The sequence below is a fragment of the Phycodurus eques genome, chromosome 5 (assembly GCF_024500275.1).
Source record: "Phycodurus eques isolate BA_2022a chromosome 5, UOR_Pequ_1.1, whole genome shotgun sequence".
Lineage (NCBI taxonomy): Eukaryota > Metazoa > Chordata > Actinopteri > Syngnathiformes > Syngnathidae > Phycodurus > Phycodurus eques.
In genome coordinates, this window is record NC_084529.1 from 31,187,411 (window position 1) to 31,213,587 (window position 26,177).

Sequence of the window (26,177 nt, forward strand, 5' to 3'; positions counted from 1 at the left end):
AAGTTTAAACACAGTTAGATTACGGTGCTTTTTAACCATTTAGGAAATCCCAGATGACGATTTCCTTTCTTAAGAAGCTTCTGACATGTTTATTGCCAGCATTTGACTTAATGTGAGACACACCTGTGGATGTATTTGAACTAAGCACACTGCTTCTTTGCGTAGCATCATGGGAAAGTTAAAAGACTTTTTTCCTCAAGCGATATACATTATTTACCGCACCCCCACAGGATAGCAGCATCACGTTTTGGGGTTGCTGTTTTGCAAGGGGGACTGGTGCACTTCACAAACTAAATGGCATCATGAGGAAAGACTATTTTTATGTAGTGTATGTAAACCGGCGGCACGGTGGCGACTGGTTAGAGCGTCAGCCTCCCAGTTCTGAGGACCCGGGTTCAATCCCCGGGCCCGCCTGTGTGGAGTTTGCACGTTCTCCCCGTGCCTGCGTGGCTTTTCTCCGGGCACTCCGGTTTCCTCCCACATCCCAAAAACATGCATGAATTGGAGACTCTAAATTGCCCGTAGGCGTGACTGTGACTGTGAGTGCGAATGGTTGATTGTTTCTATGTGCCCTGCGATTGGCCGGCAACCGGTTCGGGGTGTGCCCCGCCTCCTGCCCGATGACAGCTGGGATAGGCTCCGGCGCGCCCGCGACCCTAGTGAGGAGAAGCGGCTCAGAAAATGGATGGATGGATGGATGTAAACCTCTGGTTTCAACTGTAGGTTACTCTTGTTTTGGTTCTGAATGTGCAGGGGTAGAGCTAGTCCTGTGAGATACAGGGCCATGGACCACCCCCAAATCCTGAAAAATCCTAAACAATTAGCCTTATCACCTTCAACAGAAAGCTGTGATGCAGCAGTTTCCCCCAAAATATCTATAATATGAATAATATGTAATTGCTTGATGGATTGGTTTAGCGTGTTTAATAAATAAAAAGAAGGTCAAAGTGGCCCATGGATCCTTCGAATTTTCCTTATGTTTGGACACCCCAGATGTAAAGAAAAACCATATACTTTAGTGCGATCTCCTTTAAATGATATTTTAAAATAATATTCATTTATACTTATTTTCAAGTGTTAACCATTAACTTCCTAAACCAGTGTTTCCCAACCTTTATTGAGCCAAGGCACACCACCAAACAAAACTGTCACAAAAGGTATCAATACTGGAATAATGATGATCTCATTTCTATTTACATACAAACTGAATTTGTGTGAAATCTGGGCCAGTTTAATTGAACACAAAGCTCGCAGCAAGCAATGACTCATTCAGTTGTATAAACGGTACGAGGTGGCTCCACGTTTATTGTAACTTCTGCCATCGAACGGAAGAGCATTTATTTGTTCTGCCTGTCACAATACGTTGCTGGCATGGACAGATTAACATACTTATTTTCAATTCAAACAAAATAATAATTTTTCTGACAAATTAAGTGCAGATGGGTACTTTCCCACAGCACCCCTGATCAACGCTCACGGCACACTTGTGGGCCACGGCACGCTGGTTGGCTATCCTATCCCTGCTCTAAACTACGTTTTAGTTCCCTTGGGCAGACTATAATCGTGGTTTTCATTTTTACAAATTTTGCAGGGTAGTAGGATTAATAAATTTCCCATTAGAATGTGAATTAAAAAAAATGTACTGATCGGTAAGACTGTAATAAGATGATGGACGTCAGTTTGTATTTGACGCTTGGAAATCCGTTATTTATGACCACTAGGGGGCAATAGTGCCCGTGGGGAAAAAAATACCTTTATGGTCATTTGTTTAAAAAAAAAAAAATTAATTCAATCGTGTGCGAGAGTAAAATTTAGCTAAATAAATACGGGTAATAAATTCAACCTAATTGACTTCACGAATGTGTCAAATATTCAGTTGTACTGTTAAACAACTAAAGAAAAAGACGAAAGTGCGTTTGCTCCCACACGCTTAGCTAGAAGCTGTCAGCTGACTGAACCAACAGGAAGCAAAATTTATACGGGTAAATAAATGCATCTTATTCTCATATGTCCACAAAACAGAGAAACATAAGCGATTTGTCAATGTAAAAACGAGGTTGTCTTTCGTTGTAGAATATCAAAAAAAAAAAGAAGAGCTAAATTACTCGCGAACGTGGAGCTTCATGTCTCACAAGCTGGACAGAATAGAAACCCAAGTATATACAATATTAGTGTCATTAAAACGGGCATTTTTTTGGTTTTTGTTTTAACTTAGATTCACTAACAATCATAATGATGATAATAGTCATAATAATATTTGGTAATCATGTTGCAATGATCCAGAAGTCACTGACCATTCGAACATTCATTTATAATAAAGAGGTTGCTGTTTCCTGTTTTCTAATTTGGCTTGTCTTGATTTTAACGAGGATTTGCTTGACTTTGAACTGGCTAATATTGTGTGTGTGAAATGAGCGCTAATAATACAGTCGCCCAGATTAGGTCATAGAGAGCACAATGCACACACACAAAACCCCAAATAAAAATCAAAACATCATCAACCCCACTTAATTCCATTCTAACTCTGCTGTTCTTGTTTTATTTTATAGTCGAGAGCATGAAGAAAATCAAAGGGAAAGCAAGTAGCAAGACTGAAAAGGAATTTGTGTTTGAATTCAAGGCAGGGAGACACAACTGTGTTCTCAAAGTACCTTTGCAGTTCCCTGTTCAGGAGAACATCAGTGACCATCACGGACGTCTGATGCTGCTACATAAAATACCCTGCTACATAGAAAACGGTGAGATGTCTTCTCTTGCTAGAAACCAGTTGTTCAATGGCAATAGTTAGTCCCATTGCGTTTTTGTAACCACCTGTTCAGTCAGCGACCTGACCAGTGACAGCAGGGTGCGTGCAAACCACACTTACTGACAGTTATGAAGAGTGTGAATGGTTGTCCGTATGTACACTACCGATCCAAAGTTGTAGAACCCCAATTTTTCCAGCTTTTTTAACATTTTAAAGTTAGGAAGTTCAATTTCCCATTTTACTCTGAAATGAAAGCACAGAGCAAAGAAACTATCCCAGTTACAAAAGAAGTCATGGAATACATTTCCATACAACAATGTATTCTCAACCTTTGACTCACCTTGGGCAGCTATAACAGCACAACACAGTATCTCTAAAATGGAAATCAAATATCCTTGAAAAACGTTTCCCCAACTCTGTTGTGCAAGTTTCCAAAACAGTGTGGCTTTTCATTGCACTTGAACGACTTGACTTTCAATTTTAAATTCAACATTTCTAAATGTTTTTGTTTCCCCTGTCCCAGCATTTGTTGGAACGTGTTGCAGGCAGCAGATTTAATTGAGAGAGTATTTGCAAACAAATAATATTCATCAGTTTTAACATTAAATATCTTGTATTTGTACTGTATGGAATGGGGTATATGCGCAAACTACTTCTGTCTTCGGCAAATCAGGCAAAAGCACTTCCACTTCGCTTGTTCTAATGGGGAAGGGTTTCAAAGCGCCCGTAGGAACTTTAACCGTCCACAATGTCTTTTTTTAAACACAAGATGTCCCCACAGAGCCACCAAAGATGACTATAGACTTTGTTTGGGCTTTACATGCACGATATCATATTTGTATAAATAAATCATATACAGTACATGTATTTAAGTTTGTCCAAAGACATGAGCACAAGAAAACAAACATTTGAGCAAGTTCAGCTTCAAACAATAATGTAATCAATCCTAGTTATGGTCTTTAGCAAAGCATACACAGGAAGTCAGCTCTTCCTCGTTAGTCGTAACACGAGACATTCCGCATATAGCGGATTGAATATTGGTTGAAAGGTATTCGCGAATCCTTGTATTCTGTTTTTATTTACGTTTTACACAACGTCCCAACTTCATTGGAATCGGGATTTGTACATTAGCATTATTAGATCAAATGTATGTGTTCACAAATAACTCTTTTACCCCATTCTTTGTTGTTCCATCAGTTAGCATGAGCAAGGATAACTCAAGTATTCACTGGTTTCTTGGCACAAAGCAACCAAACAGGCAATGTTGGCATCTTCAGTGCCTTTAACTTAGTATTCTAGTTAGCATCAATTCTAGTTACCATAAGAGAAATCAGTGACTCATAAAAACATATTTACAGTTTGATAAGTCAGTCATCCTTTTTTAGATACATTTACATTTTTTGTTAATTGTATTTTTTTATATTGAAACATGTTTAGTCTTTGAGTAGCGGCGCTAGATCACCCCACCTCTAGCCCAGTGTTGGCTGGGATAGGCTCCAGCTCACTTGCGACACTAATGAGGACACAGAGTATCGAACTTGGGTGGATGGATGGATGGATGTCTCTACAGTATCGACAAGATTCCAATTTGTAACCATTTTACAGCTCACTTCTCACAGTGTGAAATGATTTTCGTTCTTGAAATGCTTCCCTCCCAGAACTAAAAGTGTCCCTGTCCGACTTCATCGAGAAAGAGACCATTTTGGATTACGACAGAGAGGCAGAACTGGCCCTGCAAAGACTCACGATAGGACATGTCGATGTAAATCAGCTCGCCAGTGCGTGGACCAGAGCCTATGTAGAGGTGAGGACAAGATCGCTGTGTGTTGTATACAGCAGTGCTTCTCAACCAGGGGTCCGTGGACTCCTAGTGGTCTATGGTGGAATTGCAAGGGGTCCGTGAAAACAAAATATCTTGTATGCGACCTTTATCTACCTAAACTACAGAGCATAACAGGACTTTTTGTTCTCTAATTCCATCTGTTTCACAAGTGTAATTAATTTTTTAAAGAAGGGATCTCACTCTCATTTGCATTGTTAAAATTACTACGACACTGTTAATACAAACGTAACATGAGCTGCATTCTTTTCAAATGACGAGCCCCCCTTGTATTTCAGTGGGCATACACCATTTATTTTTTAAAATAATGCTTATATTGTGTAACATCTGCAGGAAGGTGTTGCATGAAAACTCATTAACATGCGAGATTCTGCTGAGCATTTACAAACAACTTAGTTTCAAACAAAAGAATGATAAGCACACTTAGAAAGAAGAAGAAGAAGAAGAACGGGGAGGAGGAGAAGAAGAAGAAATGGCACACATGCAGTGGCCTCTGGGCACCAGTTAGTTTTGAAAATGAAAGCTCATATTTGCCTCAAAGAGAAATTAAAGGCCACAATACTGTTTTAAACGCAGTTCATGCTCTTTCTGTCGCATTGCGGAACACGCACACACATACGCATAATATGCATTATATGTTTATCTTCTAAAACAAAACAAAACAAAAAACAAAAAATGGCATGTGCACATTGAACAGTCGCCCAAGCTTACTGCTTCCAGCTGTTCAGGTACTATCAGGGAATTCTCTGTGCACGCTATTTTGCGTCACCCCTTTAGTCTCACAATACGGAAATTTACAACAATTCAGGTGCAATTGTGTACACTGGACACTGGAAAAGAGTAGTATGCAAGAGAAGCCATTCGGCCAAGAAGTACAAAACCTAAACTATTGTCCGTGCGGTAACTATCCAATCTATACAATCCTGTCCCAGCTTTTTTGGGAACGTGTTGCAGTCATCAAATTCAAAATCAGAGAATATTTGAGAAAGAGGGGAAGGAAAAAAAACGTTCATAATTTTGAACATTAAATATGTCGTTGACTTGGAAATCTCCTCGAGTAACTCAGTTAAAATCTCCCAAAACCTGATATTTCTTGTAATGTGTTGTTCTGTAAATGAAATTGTCACGACGTGATTGTATATTAGAATAGTGATATAATTCCAAGACATCATGTTGTATGAATTAAACATCAAAACGAAAATATATAATAGTAAATAGGGTATCAATGGTATATAGAACTATTCAAAGAGGGGCTTTTCGATCAGTCGATTTGTATGGGAGAGTTATGAGTTACCGTAATCTATTGTGTATGAATGTGTAATCATTCAAACTTATCGTATTCTAATTCTATCATGAATATACGGGGCCAGTACTGGTTGGTACAGGGCCACCAGAACTCGTCGGGCCCACCACAACATGCCCTGCCATCACTCCAAAAGTCGCAATGTCTATTGGTGTTTCACATTTCTAAGTCACTACTGCAGAAACAGGTCCCATTTTTCACAAGATACATCTCCCTGGCGACTTTCACCAAGTTTGACATTTTTATTTCGAACGCTGAAGAGGAGCATGAAAGTTTCATTTTGTATTTCCATTTTCTTTTGTCTCTAACCATTTTAGACCACGCTAGAGCATGCGCGACCCGAGGAGCCCTGCTGGGATGAAGATTTTGCAGATGTTTACCACGAGTTGATCCATTCTCCTGCCTCTGATACGCTTCTCAACCTGGAGCACAATTACTTTGTCCGTATCTCTGAGCTCATCAGCGAGAGAGACATGGAGATCAAGAAGATACAAGAGAGGTTAGTGTTTCAGGCGATGGAGTCCCCCGATTTCCCCCATGTACTGTACATTTAAAAACAGAATTTGCTACATTCTCTCTCCATTTAGTTGAAAATGTATAAAAAACAAACAAAAAAATACTTAGATATTACCTAAAGTCTGATTGACACACAATTCATAAAAACGTGAACATTTTTTAGACGAACAAAATTAAGGTTGACTTATCACTTTCATGCCAACTGCCTCCACACAATAGTATTTTGTCTGTCAAACAAAAATGTTTTCTCTAATTTATGATTTAAAATTTATAGAGTCAACATTTTTTTGTGCTTCACCCTGATGCTGTGAATATTAGTTTTGAGGATAGACCACTGTACAAATCAATCACGTGAACAAAGTGAAATACAAAATACTTTCCTAAATTTCCTAACCACTTTTGTTTTATTTGGATTAAAATCCAATTGAGGATTTAGAAAATTCTGACTTCCATCCATTTTTTTTTTTAGAGCGCTTGTCCTCATTAGGGTCAAGTATGAGCTGTAGCTTATCTGAGGTAACTTTGGGGCAGAGGCGGGATACACCCTGGGCCGGTTGCCAGTCAGCACCAGTAGTGCGATCATCTGGGACAATGTCGGTTGTGCAAATGTTACAGATACTCCTCAATCAGTGTGCAAATGGAGCAGATGCTACTCTGGCATGAGTGGCCAGTATATGCAAATAGTGCAGCATGGCGAGACAACTACAGTGAGTGCACGAGTCATACATAAGTGGCCCCACAGAAATGTGACAACCAACTCAAGTAAAAAAAAACAATCAATACTCAAGTCCCAGGGCAGAAATTAGGTTGAATGAAAACACAATTATAAATGCTCTGCATTAAAAAAATGAGAAAACAGCCAGGCAGTATTTTGCATGTATTCTCTTCATTGATTTCAATGCTCTTTCCCTCCTGCATGTTAGACAAGCTGCAGAAATGGACAAGGTGATGCATGAGTTGGGAAATACACTGAGTGACCATGATGTAAATGCAGTAGCTTCCCAGCACTTTGATGCACAGCAGGTATAAATGTACTATAGAGGAGTGCTATTACAGTCGTACAAATAGTAGTTATGTGATCATGTAATATGAGGCCTAGCCTTTTAAGTTCCTTAGTTGTTGTCTGCTTTCAACAGGTGCTGGAGAACAAGTGGGTCACTGAACTGAAGCAAGTGACTTGTATTCAAAAGCAAGAATATCAAGAGTGGGTCATTAAATTGCACCAGGACCTGCAGAAATCCAACAACAGCAGCCAAATTAAGTATGTTTGTCTGCATCTATTTGTGTACAGTAGGAAAAAAAAAAAATGTTGTAGGCATAATACATAATACTTTGTGTTCATATTTCTAAAATGCATTGTCACAATTCCAGGCCTTATGAAACGTCCAGATTCCATTTGCTGAGTGTTTATACAGTACTATGTACACGTCTAAGTATAACATAATATAAAGCTTCAATTTGAATGAATACTATTATTGTTAATTTGCGTGGTTAATATCTAGTGAGGAGATTAAGGTACAGCCCAGCCAGCTGTCAGAACCTTCAGATTCTGGAGGCAGGATGTTTGAGGAGCAGCCTCAACTGGAAGAAAGCTTCACTATTCATTTAGGTAAGTGCTTCGCTTTGACAAAGCATCAGTATTTTAAGTATTTGAATGTATTGTATGTCTGGTACTCATTATAATCACACCAAACCGAGAATCAGATCACACACATACCAGCATGGAAGGCGAGATGTCAGAGTAAAAGGGGCACGCAAATAGTATTGCACCTCATAAGCCAGGGGATGGGATCGGTGCCTTGCTCAAGGGCACCTGAACACTTGTCAGGAAGCAGATGAATGTCCCTCCAACAACAAGTTGGCATTTTGTGTTGTCCACAGAGGGACAGACCCTGCAGTACCAAAGCAAAGTCCTTACAGATGAGCTACTATATACAGTGCAGTGAAAAAGTATTGGCCCTCTTCTCAAATTCCTATATTTTGGCAGTTTCCCCCCTTTTAATATTTAAGATCGTCAAACAAATGCAAATAGCAGACACATATAAGCCAGGTGAACTTAAAATGCTGTTTTTAAATGGTGATTTCTTTTATAAAGAAAAAAACTATCCAAAGCCACATAGTCGCACTGTGTGAAAAAGTAATTGCCCTCTAAACCTAAAAACTGGTTGGGCCATCCTCAGCAGCAACAACGGAAATCAAGTGTTTTCTATAACTGCCATTGAGTCTTTCACATCTGTCTGGACATATTTTGGCCCACTCTTCCTTGCAGAATTGTTTGAATTCACCAAAAGTGGAGGTCCACATTTCAAATTGTATTTGGAAATCTTGGACGTTGTGCCTTGCGGGCCAAAGACGAAAAGGACCGTCAGGATTTTTATCGGCGCAAAGTTCAAAAGCGAGCATCTGTGATGGTACGGGGGTGTGGTAGTGCCTGTGGCATTAGTAACTTGCACATCTGTGAATGCCCCATTCATGCTGAAAGGTACGTAGAGGTTTTCCACATCTTTTTCCGCGACGTCCCTGCTTAATTCAGCAAGACGATGCCAAGCTACATTCTCCACGTGTTACAACAGCGTGGCTTCGCAGTAAAAGAAGGAAGAAGAGTAGTAGACTGGCCAGCCAGAGTGAATTCTCTTGTCCTCGGGTTTCTTTGGAGGCGGGAGACAAGGAAAACCACATGGCAATATATCGAGGCCGGGCACCCTAATTTTACCGGCCGTGATCATTGTTATTTTTGTTACATGCGACAGGTCACAAAAAATGGATGGCGGGCCGCAAATGGCCCCTGGACAGTAGTTTGGATACCGCTGCACTGTGTGGTTGTTATCTTTCACTGTGACTTGACGATGACACCACTTTGAGTCAAGGTTGAAGTCACCAAAACTTTACCAAAAGCCACCAAGCCAGCATAGCAGACATGGCAAGTTGGTGAGGAAGAAAGATAGCAAGTTAGAAATGAAATGTATTACTGCACAATACAGTAGTTGAATCATGTTTTTAGTTTGTATTGTAATATGTCTTATTTTTAGATGATCAAGTAATGTTATTTGTGGAAAAATGCTCCAAATATAAAACACTTAACAGGATGTTTATCGATCCATGTTGGATGGGATGTTTATTGACATTTGTAGACCATAGAGTTGATGAACGACAATTTTGTACCCAATTTGCTGTATTTGTTTTCGTTAGGAGCGCAGTTGAAGACGATGCATAACCTGCGGCTGGTCCGGGCAGATGTGTTGGACTTTTGTAAGCACAGACGTCACGGCAGCAGTGGAGCAAAGTTACGGCGTCTCCAAACGGCCCTTTCGCTCTATTCCTCGTCACTTTGCGGTTTGGTACTTTTGGTTGACAACAGGGTCAACTCCTACAGTGGCATCAAGAGAGGTTAGATTACAGTAAATGGTAGTCATTTACAGCAAGTGTTTACTTTGGAAATGTAGTTTGTTACAATTAAAAGTTACCCTGTGGAAAATGTAATAGTAGTGCAAATATTGCAATTATTTTCTCAAAGTAATGTAACTAATTACTTTTGATTGCATTTAAAAAAAAATGATGATTGCATAACAGGGCCCTTTTTTGTTTCCTCTCTAAAAAAAAAAAAAAAACGATTAAAACCATAGATCATTATTTTTGGAGTTAACCACATATTTGTGAACTGAAGATTCTAAATTGCCCGTAGGTGTGAATGTGAGTGCGAATGGTTGTTTGTTTGTATGTGCCCTGCGATTGGTAGGCGACCAGTTCAGGGTGTACCCCGCCTCTCACCCAAAGATAGCTGGGATAGACCCCAGCACGCCCGCGACCCACGTGAGGATAAGCGAATGAATGAATGTATGAATGGCAAAGTAGATCAGTGAATGTTCCATAAAAAAGTACAAAATTATAAAGGTGAAACTGGTCAAAAGTCAATCTGCTGATGTGTTCAAAATTGGAACTGAGTGAGGAGAAGCGGCTCAGAAAATGGATGGATGGATGGAGTCTAAAATTTTCAAAATCTCCCAAAAAAACAAAAACCTAATAGATTGTATCACAAGGTGGCGCTTTGAGGTCACACCGTATGTTTGAGACCACAGCAGACCAGAGAGAGCCAATCACAAGCGTCAGTTTCAGAAGGTCGTGATATGGGGGGGAAAAAAATCTGACCTTTTGCAGCTATTTTTCAAATCTAACTAAAACTGTCATCATGGAAATTTCCTAAAGCAACTAATTTAATGACACATTTTCTCCCAGTAATGTGATGAATTACCGTTACATACATTTTGTAATTAATCTACATACTCTCATGACATGTTACTCCCCAGCACTGCTTGCATGATATATATGCTGCATATTTGATCTTTTGTTAATGTCGGTGTATTAATTAACACACCCTCTACAGTTAATGTTCCATCACAGTAGTTCTCGAACTGCTGTGTTGTATTTAAGCACAAATATGGTCCTACTAGTTTGCCCTTCACTGTCACAATAGAAGTCTCTTCTCTTTGAATTTCATATTTAAAGACTCTTGAGTCTTTTTGGGATGTGTTTATGGAAACAATTTCAGGGATAATCCTGGTGTTAATTTCATGTAGCGAGGATAGTGTCATTTAGGCATCATGTAATGACTATCACTGTGTTGACGTAGATTTCGCCACAGTGGCCAAGGAGTGCACAGACTTCCACTTTCTCTGCCTGGAGGAGCAGCTAGAGGAGGTGCAGCAGGTGGTGCTCTATGCCAGAGCCCAGCGAAGCAGCAAGCAAAAAGGTCAACCTGGTGAGACCTTTGATTGCTCTTTTTGTAAACACACACATACTTTATTTTCCAAGAATAATAAGTATGCTTGGTGAGTGACTTGTGGATAGTGTCTACTGGTGAAAATTGATGACTATACAACTGTATACAATTATTGACTGTAATTCCACCTTTTGGCCTTATTAAATAATGCTTAAAGTACACAAATACAGGTGCATTCCCTTAAATTACCGTGGAGTATCTAGGAAAACTTCATTCATTTCAGAAAAGGTGAAACTCAATAAATAGATTCCCTCCACAGTACACAGTGACATATTTCATGATTTAACTTTTTTTTTTTTTTTTTTTTTTAAATTGAACCAATGTACATTACAGTGCCTTAAAATATTAATGCTCAAATGCATGTGTAACAGAGCCACTCTTAAACAAAAAAGGGTTTTATTTTTTCCCAGTGCAAAGGGCTTATGTGCATAAACACTTAACATTCAAAGATGGCACAAAACTGCTGAACAGCAAACTAACCGTTGCCAATTGTATTTTTGGGAAAGAAGCGTGGAAAAGGTGCCCCCCACTTCACCCAGCCACCCACACAGACAGTAATATCCCCGTCAGTTCTGTCGATTGTTAAACAGAAGGTAGCATTAGCTGGCTATGCTAGCGAGTTATTACTCGTACTGTAATGATGCGATAATTTCTCCTCCTTCGTGTTGAAGGATTTGGCCCTTATTTGAACGACTCACTAGTGCCACAGATTCAACCCTAGTTAACAGCGTCTTTATGCACTTCTTTAATGGTTAAGAACCTGTGGAAGTGCTACGTGCCCGCGGGCTGCCAGCGGCCCATCACTGTTCTCGTTTATTGAGATGCACTTCTATACCACGTAGTGCCACTTGGACATCTGATGCTGCATTACTTCCTACTAAAGTTACCTGCCGGATGAGTACATGTAGTCAGTACAAGCTACTTTACAAGTTTATACAGTATTTGAAATGAGGGATACAGTTTTTCAGACAGTGTTAATCATTCATAAAGGCCATTTATAGATTTAATGATCTATCGTTTCAACATCCTGATGGTTTAGATCTATGTTCTTGCAGAGCTCCCCAGGAATGGAAATGATGATAAAAGTAAAAATGTTGAAAGAAATCCTTCGAATATCTTGGCAGGTAAATGTTATTGATATTATTCAGTAGTCATTTCACAACCAAACTGGATTACTTAATGTGTCTCTCACCGCCGTCTCTTTGCCAAGGTGAGTTCTATGTCTCGCGTCACTCCAACCTGTCCGAGGTCCATGTCATCTTCCACCTGTGTGTGGACGACAACGTGCGTTCAGGGAACATCACAGCCAGGGACCCGGCCATCATGGGCCTGAGGAACATTCTGAAGGTCTGCTGCACACATGATGTAACCACCATCACCATCCCGCTGCTGCTGGTGCATGACATGTCAGAGGTAATTGGAAGGTGCATGTAGCCGAAGACATAACAGTATATGATTACACATAAGTCCATTATTGCTATTAACAGACCCTACCAAACGATACTGTACAAAGGAAATATAATAATAATAATAATAATAATAAAAAAGCAAGAATGTAGCTAGATTGGAGGCAAAGTTTTAACTAATCTCTGGCTGGTGCAGTGTTTCCCCTACATAGGCTTTACTTGGGCGGCCTGCTGAGGGTATATTAACAGGTGCCCGAGAAGATGAAACTAGAATTCCCCCCCAAAAAACATGAGTGCTCAAACTGTACAGACACAGGAAAAGCTCCACTCGATGCTTAGCCAGGCTGACTAAAATCACTAATCATCGCGTTACTAAGTTACTAATCATCACCTCAATGGCGGTGGCATTGCAGGCACAAGACGGCACCGCAGGAAGTCCCTGGAGTAAACGAGATTGTGTTGCGCGGGCAGCCAGCTCCGCGGCTCCGCGTCCTATTTATCCCCGCTTGCGAGCTAGCCACAGCCGTGGAAATTTCAGAGCGGAGCTTGCCAATCGACAAAGTCACAGTTACTGATTATCACATCACTAAATTACTAATCATCGCCTCAATGGTGGCTATTGTTTCCAGATTATTATGTCCAATCTTCTTCTTTTCCTTTGGGCTTGTCCCTTTAGGGGTCGCCACTGCGCGTCATCCTTTTCCATGTAAGCCTATCTCCTGCATCCTCCTCTCGAACACCAACTGCCCTCATGTCTTCCCTCACGACATCCATCAACCTTCTCTTTGGTCTTCCTCTCGCTCTCTTGCCTGGCAGCTCCGCCCTCATCATCCTTCTACCGATATACTCACTATTTCTCCTCTGGACGTGTCCAAACCATCGAAGTCTGCTCTCTCTAACTTTGTCTCCAAAACATCGAACCTTGGCCGTCCCTCTGATGAACTCATTCCTAATTTAATCCAACCTGGTCACTCCGAGAGCGAACCTCAACATCTTCATTTCCGCCACCTCCAGCTTTGAAGGACAAGGGGCTGGATTTCTCTTTGATTATTGATTGATTTTTAGGTGTTTTCTTGGCTTTCCATGCCTTTTTGCACCTCCCTTCATGTGTTCAAAACTTTTTCCCTGTGTCATTTCACATTTTTACACACAACTTAATTTCTGAGCTTATTTTATTTTATTATTATTTTTTTAAATCAGTTTATTTGAAAGGGGACAATGCAATTTCATAAAACACATGAAATACACATGGTTAAAAAAGCCAGAATTAGCCAGAAGGCTAGTTTTCATCTGTAGTCCCCTGGCCATGATGTAAAAAAAACAGTAAAATACATCTACAAGAAAATATAATACAGGATACATAAAGACTTACTATACTATTTAGAGAGAATAAAACCACAAATCATTTGATCATAACAAAAAATGAAAAACATTTTTGCATTCTGACCAGCCTGGGACCAACTGGTTATGCAATAGTTAAAGTGACTAAGAATCATTGAATATAAGTAAATTTTTGCGGCTTCAGTTGACATTTCATTTCGAATTGCACGAAAATTTGCGAGGTTTAATTTGATATTTTTACACAATTTGTCAATATGGGCTTTAAAGGAAAGCTGTGAATCTATTATTAACCCAAGATATTTGTATTGGCTGACAATTTGCATTTTTTCTCCATTAACAAGTATGTCGGGGTCAAGTGATACTCTATTTGTTTTAGTGAAATACATGCCTACAGTTTTAGAAATGTTCAGCTGTAGACAGCACTCCTGCAACCAAGTTGTGACACAGGACATTGTATTAGTGAGTTTAGCAGCAACAGTATATTTGGAGCGACCATGAACAAAGAAAACCGTGTCGTCTGCATACATTACGCACTCTGCTTCAGAACAAACAGTGGGCAAATCGTTGATATAAAGACGAAATAAAAGGGGGCCTAATATTGATCCCTGAGGGACTCCAGAGGTTAGCCTAAGAGACTCTGATCTTTAGTTGTTAACTGATACAGATTGTGTTCGGTCATGCAGATTTGATTCAATCCAGCTCACAGCTTTGTGAGAGAAGTTAAATTTCGAGAGCTTGGTAAGAAGAACAGAGTGATTTATTGTATCGAAAGCTTTCCTGAGGTCCAACAACACCGCCCCTACAACTCTACCCTAGTCGAGAGAAGATTTTATTTTCTCAATGAAGAGGCATGTAGCCATTTCAGTGGAATGCTTGGATCTGAAACCAAACTGCATGGCGTGGAGAGAGGGGGAGCTGCTGTTTAAATAATGGACAATCTGCTCTGACACCCGTTTTTCTGCAACTTTGGAAATGGCCGGAAGAATGCTTATAGGTCGGTAGTTATTCAGACAATTTGAGTCACCGGATTTAAAGACAGGGGTAACAATAGCAGATTTCCAGGCCTTTGGAAAGTGACCAGATGAAATTGAAAGATGAATGATTGAGGCAATAGGAGTAGCAAGAGTTGAACCGAGATCTTTGAGCATGTTCGTGTCCATTCCAAAAACATCCTTTGCCTTAGATGGTTTGAGTGAATGAATTAAATCGATAACTTTGGTCTCAGTAATATTTGTAATAGTGAAGAACTGCGTTGCAGACAATGCAGGGTATTCCTTCCTTTGTTCTACTGCAAACCGAGAAGAGATTTCTGACACAGATTCAATGAAGTAGTTGTTAAAAGCATCAGCCATCACTTGAGGTACCGTCAGGATGTTTCCATTTAATTTAATTTGCATTAGTTTTGTTCTACTTTATTTTTTATGTATGGGCTGTTCCCAACATCTGGTGAAATGTTCATGTCAATAGCACCTTTGGAAATATATTTAGTGAGAAAAATGTTGACGTATTAAATACTTACTTCAGCCGGTGTGTGTGTGTGTGTGTGTGTGTGTGTGTGAGTGTGTGAGGAAAGTATTCAGATCCCCTTAGATTTTTCACTCTTTGTTATATTGGAGCCATTTGCTAAAATCATTTAAGTAATTTTTTCCCCTCATTAATATACACAGCACCCCATATTGACAGAAAAAAATTGAATTGTTGAAGTGTTTGCCGATTTATTAAAAAAAAGAAAAACTTCTGCTTATCCGAGGTCGGGTCGCGGAGGCAGCAGCTTAAGCAGGGAAGCCTAGACTCTTTCCTCACTAGGAAAATGTGTGTGCTTGTCTGTGTCTCTCTCTCTCTCACTATATATATATATATATATATATATATATATTTACACACACACACACACATGAGGTAATCTAACGTTATCAACCCTGTTAACCATTAGACCCATCCATCCATCTTCTATAGCGCTTGTCCTCATTATGTTTGCAGGTGAGCTGAAGTCAGCTGGCTATCCCAGCTGACTTCAGGTGAGAGGCAGGGTACACCCTGGCCTGGTCGCCAGCCAATCGTAGGGCCCATATAGACAAACAACCGCTATATTTATAATTTATTTTTGTGGAAGGCAGATGTTTTGGGGCGGAAAAAAAAATTGTTCTAGCTTGTTGTAAAAGCACTTCAAAGTGTAATGTAGGTTACGATTGCATTGCAGTCCTTATTTTTGTATTCTATTTCCTCAAATGCTCCCAAAGTTAAAATAAAAACAAAAAAGGGGAGGCACCTTCCAGTCTGTAATTCAGACAAACATACCACTTCAATCAAAGTCAACAAACAAGGAGAAGCCTGTACTGCATATAGCCATCTTCGCTAAACTCCACTGATTTGATGTGAAACAAGAAGCTATCAATTAGAACTCATCTGGTTCCTGAGTCTTCAAGGTTCTAAAAGGACTCCGTTCAGAAAACAAAAAGACTTGAATCAAAAGGAAGTAGAGAAAGTGTACAGGGCATGTTGAGGCATGACATCACACCAGCAATGTTTCCCCGAGTTTGAGAATTTACTTGTGGTGGATGGCAGGGTGGCGCCATGGCATTTGATAAGCACATTCAAAGTAACATTTTCAAGTGGTTTATGAACTATGTTTATTTATTGCACATATGCAACTATCATGAGCAATGGATTACACATCATGCTCTTTTGCATTGTGGTTTAAATTAGGCTTTACACAATCAGGATTTTTGGGGACGATCACCGAGATTAAATAAACCGATAATTGATCACCAATCTGATCACAATTTAAAAAAACAAAACAAAAAATGTTTTCTCACCCACCCAGGTGGTATCTCCTTCAAGCTCGGGTCCTCTATCAGAGGCCTGGGAGCTTGAGGGTTCTGCGCAGGATCTTAGCTGTTCCCAGTATTGCGCTCTTCTGGACAGAAATGTCGGATGTTCCATCCATCCAATCCATCCATTTTCTTCCACTTATACGGAGTCGGGTTGCGGGGGCAGCAGCTAAAGCAGGAAAGACCTGATTTCCCTCTCCCCAGCCACTTCGTCCAGCTCTTCTGGGGGGGGGGGAACCCGGGGTGCTCCCAGGCCATCTGGGAGTTATAGTATCTCATGCGTGTCTTGGGTCGTACCAGGGGCCTCTTCTCGGTGGGACGTGCCCGGAACACCTTCCCCAGGGAGGCATCCACGGAGATGTTCGATGTTGTTCCTGGTATCTGCTGGAGCCATCCTCCCAGCTTGGAGGTTACTGCCTCTAATGCCCCGATCATTACGGGCACCACTATTGCCTTCACCATCCACATCCTTGGTATTTCTCCAGCTTTTCGTGTTCCTTTTTCCGGATGCTGCTATCACTCGGGATTGCTACATCTATCACGACTGCTGTCTTCATGTTTATCCACTATCACTACGTCAGGCTGGTTGGCCGCCACTAGTTTGTTAGTCTGGATCTGGAAGTCCCACAGGATCTTGGCCTGGTTGTTGTCAATCACCTTGGGGAGTGTCTGCCATCTTGATATATAGACACACACAGTGGACGACTGGTTAAAACATCTGCCTCACATTTCTGAGGACTGGGGTTCAAATCCCGGCCCCGCCTGTGTGGAGTTTGCATGTTCTCCTTGTGGCCTGCGTGGGTTTTCTCCGGGCACTCCGGTTTCCTCCCACATCCCAAAAACATGCATGGTAGGTTAATTGAAGACTCTAAATTGCCCGTAGGTGTGAATGTGAGTGCGAATTGTTGTTTGTTTCTATGTACCATGTGATTGGCTGGCGGCCAGTTCAGGGTGTACCCCGCCTCTCGCCCGAAGATAGCTGGGATAGGCTCCAGCGCACCCGCGACCCAAGTGAGGATAAGCGGTACAGAAAATGGATGGATGGAGATATATATATACACACACAGTAAAGGTTGAATATATATTGTGATCGTGTTAACTTGTTTTAGTCATGGTCTGTGTTCATACTGTGCTACAAATGCAAAAAAAAGTCTTCTTACTCAGTTTGGTGAAATGTCACAAGTGAAACCGACACAATTTGGATTGTGTTTCTCATGTTTTTGTTTTGCTTTCGCAATTTTTTTATCTTGTTCTCTCCCTACAGGAAATGACCATACCGTGGTGTTTGAAGAGAGCTGAACTGGTCTTCAAATGTGTAAAAGGTACAATGTTTTAAAAATGTGATCTATGTATTCATTGTTTTTTTTTTTTTGTTTGTTTCAAATTGAATGCTTTTGTTGGAGCTGCATCCTTAAAACATATGTCACTTTTCTTCTCCACAAGACCGATTCTGCTCGGCTCGGCTCTACTTGCTACGATTTGGTTGCTGTCTCCTTTTATGCTTAAAAATAGTAAAGCCTTGGTAGCTGCTAAAACAATGCTGTATTGAATACATCTCTGAGAACTTTGTCAGGCTAACAACAGCAACAGTGGGGGAATTCTTTTGCCCATGGGAAGGAGACAATTTCTATTCAAGAGACTAAGGGCAGCAAGAAAATGCAGCCCTGCAGCAAAGATTAGAATTTGACACTGCAGCAACAGAATAATGTTACCATGTGCGGTTATTACTGTCATTTCTAGCAAGTGTATCCTCAAATGTTACCTCAATTCAATGTTCGCGCTGCCCATTCTTCGCCTCACCGAAGGCTAATTGAAACAGGATGTGGCGATGTGAATACTGCCCACGTTAGCCACGCTGGCAAATCAAAATCGCCCGTGTCAAAAGCCCTACATGAAAAAAGTGTCCGCGCTCATTCTGTCATATGGGAATCGTGTTAGTGGTTTATTTTTACCCCCGCTCTGATGAAAGGTTTTTTTCTTTTTACAAAAAAAAAAAAGATTTGTTATTCATATCAACTCATCATAACATTTAGGGCTGGCCTGCAGGAAAGAGTTATTTATTTGTTGCCTGTATCCAGTGTTGTGTTGGTCATATTGTAGAATAATATATTCTATGTCTGAATAATACTCAAGATAAACTCCCCCCAAAAGAAATTGCACGCAATATTTGTTTTAAAATGAATTAGTTATACAAATTGGTATTTAGAGTATTTTCCCAAATCGTTAAGACATAGTCCTGATTGATGACTGGGTTGTTTCAATTGGGCCCACATCCTTAAAAGATTGGCTTCCCAGTGACAAAGACTGGCTAAGTGCGGCTCAAGGTTTGGCCACATAAACACAAATGATGTTGTGGCTAACTACACACAAATGTGGCTAGGACAGGTGCGTCAAACATGTGGCCTGTGGGCCGAAAACGGCCCGCTAGGGAGTTCAATCCAGCCTGCAAAAATACATTGCTGTACAAAAATTATTGTGGTGGTGGGCACTCAGGATAATTTTGAGAATTTGTATGCTCATATAGAAAATGGAGTGTTAATAATCCCTACGTGTTCATAAATTGATTTAATTGTATTGTACAATAATACATTTTTCAGTTCCAAATACCTGTGACTTACCGGTAGTTTTGCGCCTTAAAATAAAATCACTGTGATCAGTTATTATGCACACATGTAGGTGACCAACTGAAGCAAAAGAAATCTCAAGAAATCTGAGGTTGTTTTGTCAAAGGATTAACAAAAACAAAAACATTATTAAGTCTAAATATTTCCTAATGTACTTGTTTTGTTTAGCATTAAAGGGGAAAACACCCTCAAGTCTTGCGCTTGCATGAAAACGAAAATAGAGCCCTCAGTCACCAAATTGTCATGTTCCGGGCAGAAGCTAAAGGAAACACCCTCGCTGCGCCAACACCGCCCAGCTTGGCATAGAGCGGTCTGCCAAGTAGGCAGACTGGCACGAATGTCAAGATGTGCACCATTTCAGCTCTGGCACACGTTGCGCAGTCTACAAATAAATCCAAATGCTTTTCTTGTGATTGGTAAAGCCCTTGCATATCTTTCAAATTCCTTTCAGTCTGTTAATGTGTGTTTATTTCAAAGCTCTACACGTTGTCAGCATCAGAGATAACGGAGCATCATTTTAGTGGGTTGTTTTTGTGGGTGGGGCTCCCTCTCATTGTCATTTGATTGTCAGGTTTCATGATGGAGATGGCCTCATGGGATGGAGGCATATCGCGCACGGTGCAGTTTCTCGTGCCAAAGGTGAGATGCATGTGCATCGTCTTATTTCACAGTTGTGCAGCCTTCATCTCTCCACCCAATGTGTAAGCATCAGGTGACATCATCAGAGTCAAATGATCATTGCCAACTTTCACAGCAAACGCATGTGCCAACCTCCACTTTTTCCTCAGTCTTCTAAGACTATCTTGCTTATGCTGTGTGGAAATAATGACTTAAAGGTTCCCTGAATCAAAGTTGAGTGGTGTGAACAAAGCAACAATCGGTTGACGTTAAATGTCATGTTGACACAAGTCAATGCGCAAGCTCCCATTTAATCATTGGCTGCCAGAAAAAGCTCCCTGTGAATTCAAGCCAAATGTACACTCAAGGTGTATGTATGCGAGATCATAACAGGCACACCTGGCTTTGACGCACATAACTATTGAGTGTTTTAAAACCCCGCCATAAATCATAGGTTAGAAAGCCTAAGTTTGTCTTGGCCCCTGTTTACACTGTGTCATAAATGTAAGCTTGGACACTCATCCACGTACATGCGTGATAAGCATCGGGATTCACATGCAGCAGTCATTACTGCCATAAATTTACCTTGAAATCCGCAACCCATTTTTGTGTCTTAACAACTGAAACATGTCGCCACAAGGTTCAGATGATTTGACTCCACGTTCTCAAAAAGTCATTTGGACCTGCCCACCTTGTAACACATGAGATTTTATTTTCGGCTTTGCAGAATGTTTATACCTATGGGCTGCGTGCTTTGGGAGACAGCTGAGCCTATAGCATGTAGCACTGTTGACACCGTAAGACTATAAAACCAGAGGCATCAAAAGCTCCGACTGAATCAGCTTCGTGCTCAGACAGGATTGGAAATAGCTCCCCTGAAACAACATTGTTGCCTTCAAAGAAACTAAATATACACTGCGGAGTTGTGTGTTGATGTGTGTATCGATCAGTACTTGACATTCTCATTTGACAGGTGCCTTTGAGTGACTCTATGCGCACGTAGATCAGTCAGCATCCTCTTAACTGCCCTCCCACAAGGAAAATACCTCAATGTTCAGTAAAAGTTGTTATCACCTCTCCCCATACATGATGCAATTTCATGTGAGGCTAATATTTCAGCTTTTTACCCTTGCCACTGAATACCATGCCTCATTTCTCACTGGCTGCGTATGTGTGTGTCGTTTATGTTGACAGAGTATTTCAGAGGAAATGTTCTACCAGTTAAGCAACATGCTGCCTCAGATCTTCCGTGTCTCCTCCACCTTGACACTCACCTCAAGGCCTTGAGGGCTACAGATGCATCACACTCTCAAGGTGCAGGACGAGTGATGACCTTTCCCCGTCTTTTTAAAGTCGTTGCTGTGTTTTAAGTCTGAAATTTCGGGGGGGGGACATGAGAAAACCCCATTGGCTCTACCCTAAAGTGCTTACAGATAAGTGAGGATCCTAAAGCAGTTTAATAAGCCTTTTGATTTGTGTTCTCTTTAAAGCTGCATATCTTACTGAAAGACGACTGGGTCCCGCAGCTCGCCGAAGCAGCTGCTGCAATTATCATTTCAAACCTCCAGGGTGCAGTGCCACTGACAGACTTTTATGACATCAGCAAACAAACCGGGAGCTTATGTCATTTCTTCAGAACTGAACTGCTATCTGGAGCTTACGCTGTTTGTTGGAGCTCCAGTATAATACTGCATCTAATGACGTCAAGTGCTATAATTTCATCTTGCTGGTAGGCAGTGCAAATACATCATCTCGGAAGATGGCTTTCATACAAATGCAGTGGAACCTCCAATGAAGACAGTTGGGGATGCGGGTGGTTTCAAAATGTTTTCTCGAACATAAAATATGAATTAATCAGTTCCAGAGTAAAACTGTGGCCATCGTCGGACCTTTATTAATTGTACAGGTAATGTTATAATTGTCATAACCGTCGTACAATTTGACCATTGTGTATGAGTATGTAAATATGGTACATGATAAAATATATATAACGTATTTTGATGTGAGGAGGGATCAAGGTCATACAAGTGCATAAATAGGTTGACTGCTTTACAATGACACTAAACAAAAAAAAAATGTCCTGGCTGCTCAGTACAATATGGCTAAAGCGACACTATGTTGTCATCAGTAATGAAAGAGGAAAAAATAAATGAACACCGCTACAAAGGTTTGGCTTTGTGCTGGAGACTCACCAGAGGCAAAAACGGTAACCTCCCTCTGCAGCTGCAGCCAAGTGTGACTACGAAATGTATCGTTTGAAAAGGGACACTGTGTAGGAATTACTCCCATCAAGCGTTGAAATTGCATATTCCATCCAAACAAATCATGCACTGTAGAACCTGTTTTAAACACGTATTGCAACAACGGTAGCCGTCGTATATTAGAAAACCCAATGAAGATGGGTAGCTTTAGGCTAATTTAGGCAGCGTCGACTTACTTGTTGAGGTGAAAGCCGACAACTTCAGTTTCAAGATGACAGACTGTCATGGTGCTCCCCTACTGGGTCACCGCTCTTATGTATAAATACATCTAAAAATCTTTGCTTATGAGAATTTATCATATTATTAGCAGAGGTCATAATACACCAATGATGACACAGATATAAATGGGGACATTGATTTTGGCCAGGAAACTGAAAATGTTACACAGTGTCCCTTTAATGTTGTATTTTTTTTTTTTTTTTTTACACTTTTATCACAGACTTTGCTATTCATTTACAAGGCCATCGTGTGTCATACGAAGCTAAGTCGACACTATAGTTTCTAGGTTTTGAACATGCGCCACAATTGAAATAGGCATGGTCTAGTTCTTAAAGGAAGCTGTCATGGGTGTTACACTATAAACTATATGTTTACGTGACGTAACCTGTGGCTCTTTTGACCTTGTGATGACAACGCAGGTCTGGCAGTAGGATTAAGCAGTCCTATCTGAAGGTGCCATTGTTTGGTCATTTCATGTCTTGGCGAAAGGTTTCCTGCAGAGACAAGTGATGTCAACTCTTCAACTTCCCAATCGACCATTTGCACTGGTGCAAAGATGAGCAGTATGCAGCTTTTTAATGCTGCATTGCAGTGAGCCCGAGTGAGGATCATTCTGCTTAGGTGTGTTTGGTCCCTCCTCTCCACGTTCATGACAGCAGGTGGCACTGTTCTTGAATACAAATATGTTTTTAGAAAAAAGGTCGACAGTACTGATTATGTATTTTTTGTCTTGTACCACAGAGCTCCAGTTCATACAGATGTCAGTGTTTTTGTTTCTCCAAAAATATCCATGTATACCTACTTGCCTGTACATTTACTTTTTGATAAAACATTAACATATTGAAACACCAAATTCTTAATTCCTCAAGAAAATCTCTTCACAGAGTTACCGCTTGATATGATTATGATTTATATTTGTCAGGCTCAGTGTGTCAATCTGAATTGACGAGTTGGCCAAGGGCACAGAACCGCTCCAACGGTATTATTAATCCATATAAGTGATTGGAATTGCCTTTGTGCACTTTTTAAATGGGTTTGTCAACACTTTTGAGTTTGAGTGAAATCTCTTCAGTTTGACAGAAAGTTTGGCCGTCAGTATCGAGGGTGTGTTGATGACAATGGGCTATAGTCACCGTAAGAAAATTAAAACAAACACCGCATCACTTCTTTCGTGATAAACACAGTCAGCAGGATGTGCAGAGGAAACGTCGAGTTAGGAGTTCGCACGATAAATCACGCTACCGTGTTGAGAAATGATGAAATTATAAAGTTCTGTTCAGCATTCTTAGAATTGGTCTCAGTGGTCTTGAGTGTTGGGTTTCCTTAAACACAGCACACATCGTCTATTCAGTACTATAGCTAGTCCGTGTGTGCTATTTATGTGCTTGAAAAATGATGAGTGCAGTTTACTTTCACAGCTACGTCATTGCATGAAAGCAGCTACAACAGCTAAAGATTGTGTTTATAAACTACCAAAAATAACCATGACCCAACTCCCTTAACCCCTTTTGAAATGTATAATTATTTTAACTATGTAAAACCAACATTACAGCAAGCGTTGTTTTAGTCCAAAAGTACACTCCCATCCAAAAGTATTGGGACAACAAGGTCAATTCCTTTGTTTTTTGTTGTATACTGAAGATATTTGGGTTTCAGATCGAAAGATGAATATGCGACAAAAGTTCAGAATTGCAGCTTTTCTTTCATGGTATTTACATCTGAGTGTGTTCAACAACTCAGGACAGAGCACCTTTTGTTCGAAGCCTCCCACTTTTCAACTGAGCAAAAGTATTGGAACAGACTATTCAATTAACTTACCGAAGCGATTAACATTTTATATTTGGTGGCATAACCCTGACTTGCAATCACTGCATCACGCCTGCGACCCATTGACTTCACCGGAATGTTGCGTTCTTCATTTGAAATGTTTTTTCAGGCCTTTACTGCTGCCCATGTCAAATCTTTCTGGGGGTTTCGCCCTTCAGTCTCCTCTTCAGGAGGTAAAATGCATGCTCTATTGGGTTAAGATCCGATGATTGACTTGACAGTCGAAGACCTTCCACTTCCCCCCCCCCCCCCCCGATGAAGTCCTTTGTTGTGTTGGCAGCGAGTTCTAGGTCATTGTCTTGTTGCGTGATGAAGCTTCTCCCGAATAGTTTGGATGCATTTTTCTGTAAATTGCCAGACAATTGTAGACTTCAGATTTCATTCTGCTGCTACCATCATGAGTTATGTCACCAATAAAGACTAGTGGGCCTGTTCCAGAAGCAGCCGTGCAAGCCCATGCCATGACATTACCTCCACCATGCTTTACAGATGAGCTTCTGTGTTTTGGATCATAAGCAGGTCCTTTCTTTCTCCATACTTTGGCCTTAGAGGTTCATCTTGGTCTCATCAGTATGGCGGCCTGGAAGTGGAAAACAATGGCACAAATTGTGAAAGACTTTTACATTTCAGCAAACGACAAAAGCCAAAACACTTTTACAAAAGACAAAACAAATGACAAAAGACGAAACACCCGGAAAGGGAACGTGCCATTTCGCAGGCATTCCCACGGCGAAATCCCACGGCGTTTCTCTGCGAGACCTGGCCCGCTTGGACATGATCGGCTGCCGCATCGCTGTATGTAGGCTACGCAGATGTAACGAGATGTCATCGTGAATGTGCACCATCAACTGTAAGTTGCAAGGCACTTATTTTAAAATTGAATGACTGACAATTTACAGGAAGCAATCTATTTTTGAGGATGTATCACTATTTCGAAGAAGTCACAACCCTTTCCTTCCCTTTTTTAACGAACGGGGTAAAAACTTGACACTGTCAAGGGGCCCTGGCCATTTTGGGGGACCCAGTTGTCCGACACTGGTCCCGAGAAAATGATGAATGGCAAAGGTACTCACGCTCTGTACTTAACTACAAGTAAATATACTTGTGTACAAAATGTCTAGCAAAGGTACAAGTACTGATATAGCTCCCCCCGTGCTCATGTCCATAACTAAAAAGTAAAAAAGATATATATATATATTTTTTTTGAAACTATGTATTCGTGTATATTGTTGCTGTCAGTTGGAAAGACTATCTCCGAAAAAAAGAAAAACATTTTTCATTTTTTAAAAAAGAAAAACATTTTTCATTTTTTAAAAAAGAAAAATTTTTTTCATTTTTTACTATGTATTCGTGTTTATTGTCACTGTCAGGTGGAAAGTCTATGTCCAATTATATATATTTTTTTCACAAATCAATGAAAATGGTATGTCCTCAAGTTCTGTTCTTTTTACACAAACTTAAAAGTGTTGGAAATAGTTTGAGAACAAATCTGTGTGAGAAGTGTAATAAAACTCTGCCTCTTCCTGCATTATGTTGCTTTAAGATCGACATTTTAACTAATAACTGAAGAAATATAGTCTTTACCTGTATGCAATTTAAATGTTTTTTTTTTTTAATGTAAGATTCCACTGAGGATTTAAAACAAAAAAACACCCTGAAAAAGGACCCTTTTTCTTTCGGTGAAAAAAAGGGCAGGGGCTCGAGCTCCCTTCGATGTGTGCACGTGCCTGGTTGTAGGTACTGTCGTCGTCCACATGTCCTTGTTTCTTCTTCCCACGTCACGTCACAATAATTGATACCGTAAATTGCTATGTGATCAGGTTGTTCAACCAAACGTCCATTTCCCGTATCTCAATTCAAATTAGAAA

General features: G+C 40.5%; 1 protein-coding gene across 7 annotated transcripts; it reads left to right on the plus strand.

The window, feature by feature from the left end:
- Window positions 1-1,860: 1,860 nt before the first annotated feature.
- On the plus strand, window positions 1,861-25,561 carry ferry3 (FERRY endosomal RAB5 effector complex subunit 3). 7 transcript variants are annotated; one of them, XM_061676307.1, is made up of 15 exons: window positions 1,865-1,982; window positions 2,550-2,738; window positions 4,405-4,550; window positions 6,207-6,388; window positions 7,329-7,428; window positions 7,542-7,666; window positions 7,908-8,014; window positions 9,595-9,792; window positions 11,033-11,161; window positions 12,238-12,306; window positions 12,393-12,595; window positions 18,025-18,082; window positions 19,956-20,023; window positions 21,197-21,316; window positions 21,493-23,239. In XM_061676307.1, exons 2-14 carry the CDS (start codon window positions 2,558-2,560, stop codon window positions 21,287-21,289), a joined length of 1,659 nt encoding a protein of 552 aa, XP_061532291.1. In that variant the 5' UTR covers window positions 1,865-1,982; window positions 2,550-2,557; the 3' UTR covers window positions 21,290-21,316; window positions 21,493-23,239. The 7 variants fall into 7 exon arrangements, 6 of the variants coding, with proteins under 6 accessions (XP_061532294.1, XP_061532293.1, XP_061532291.1 ...); XM_061676308.1 differs by having other exon boundaries at window positions 22,902-23,239; XR_009768525.1 differs by having other exon boundaries at window positions 1,866-1,982; window positions 21,197-23,103; window positions 23,224-25,561.
- Window positions 25,562-26,177: the final 616 nt, after the last annotated feature.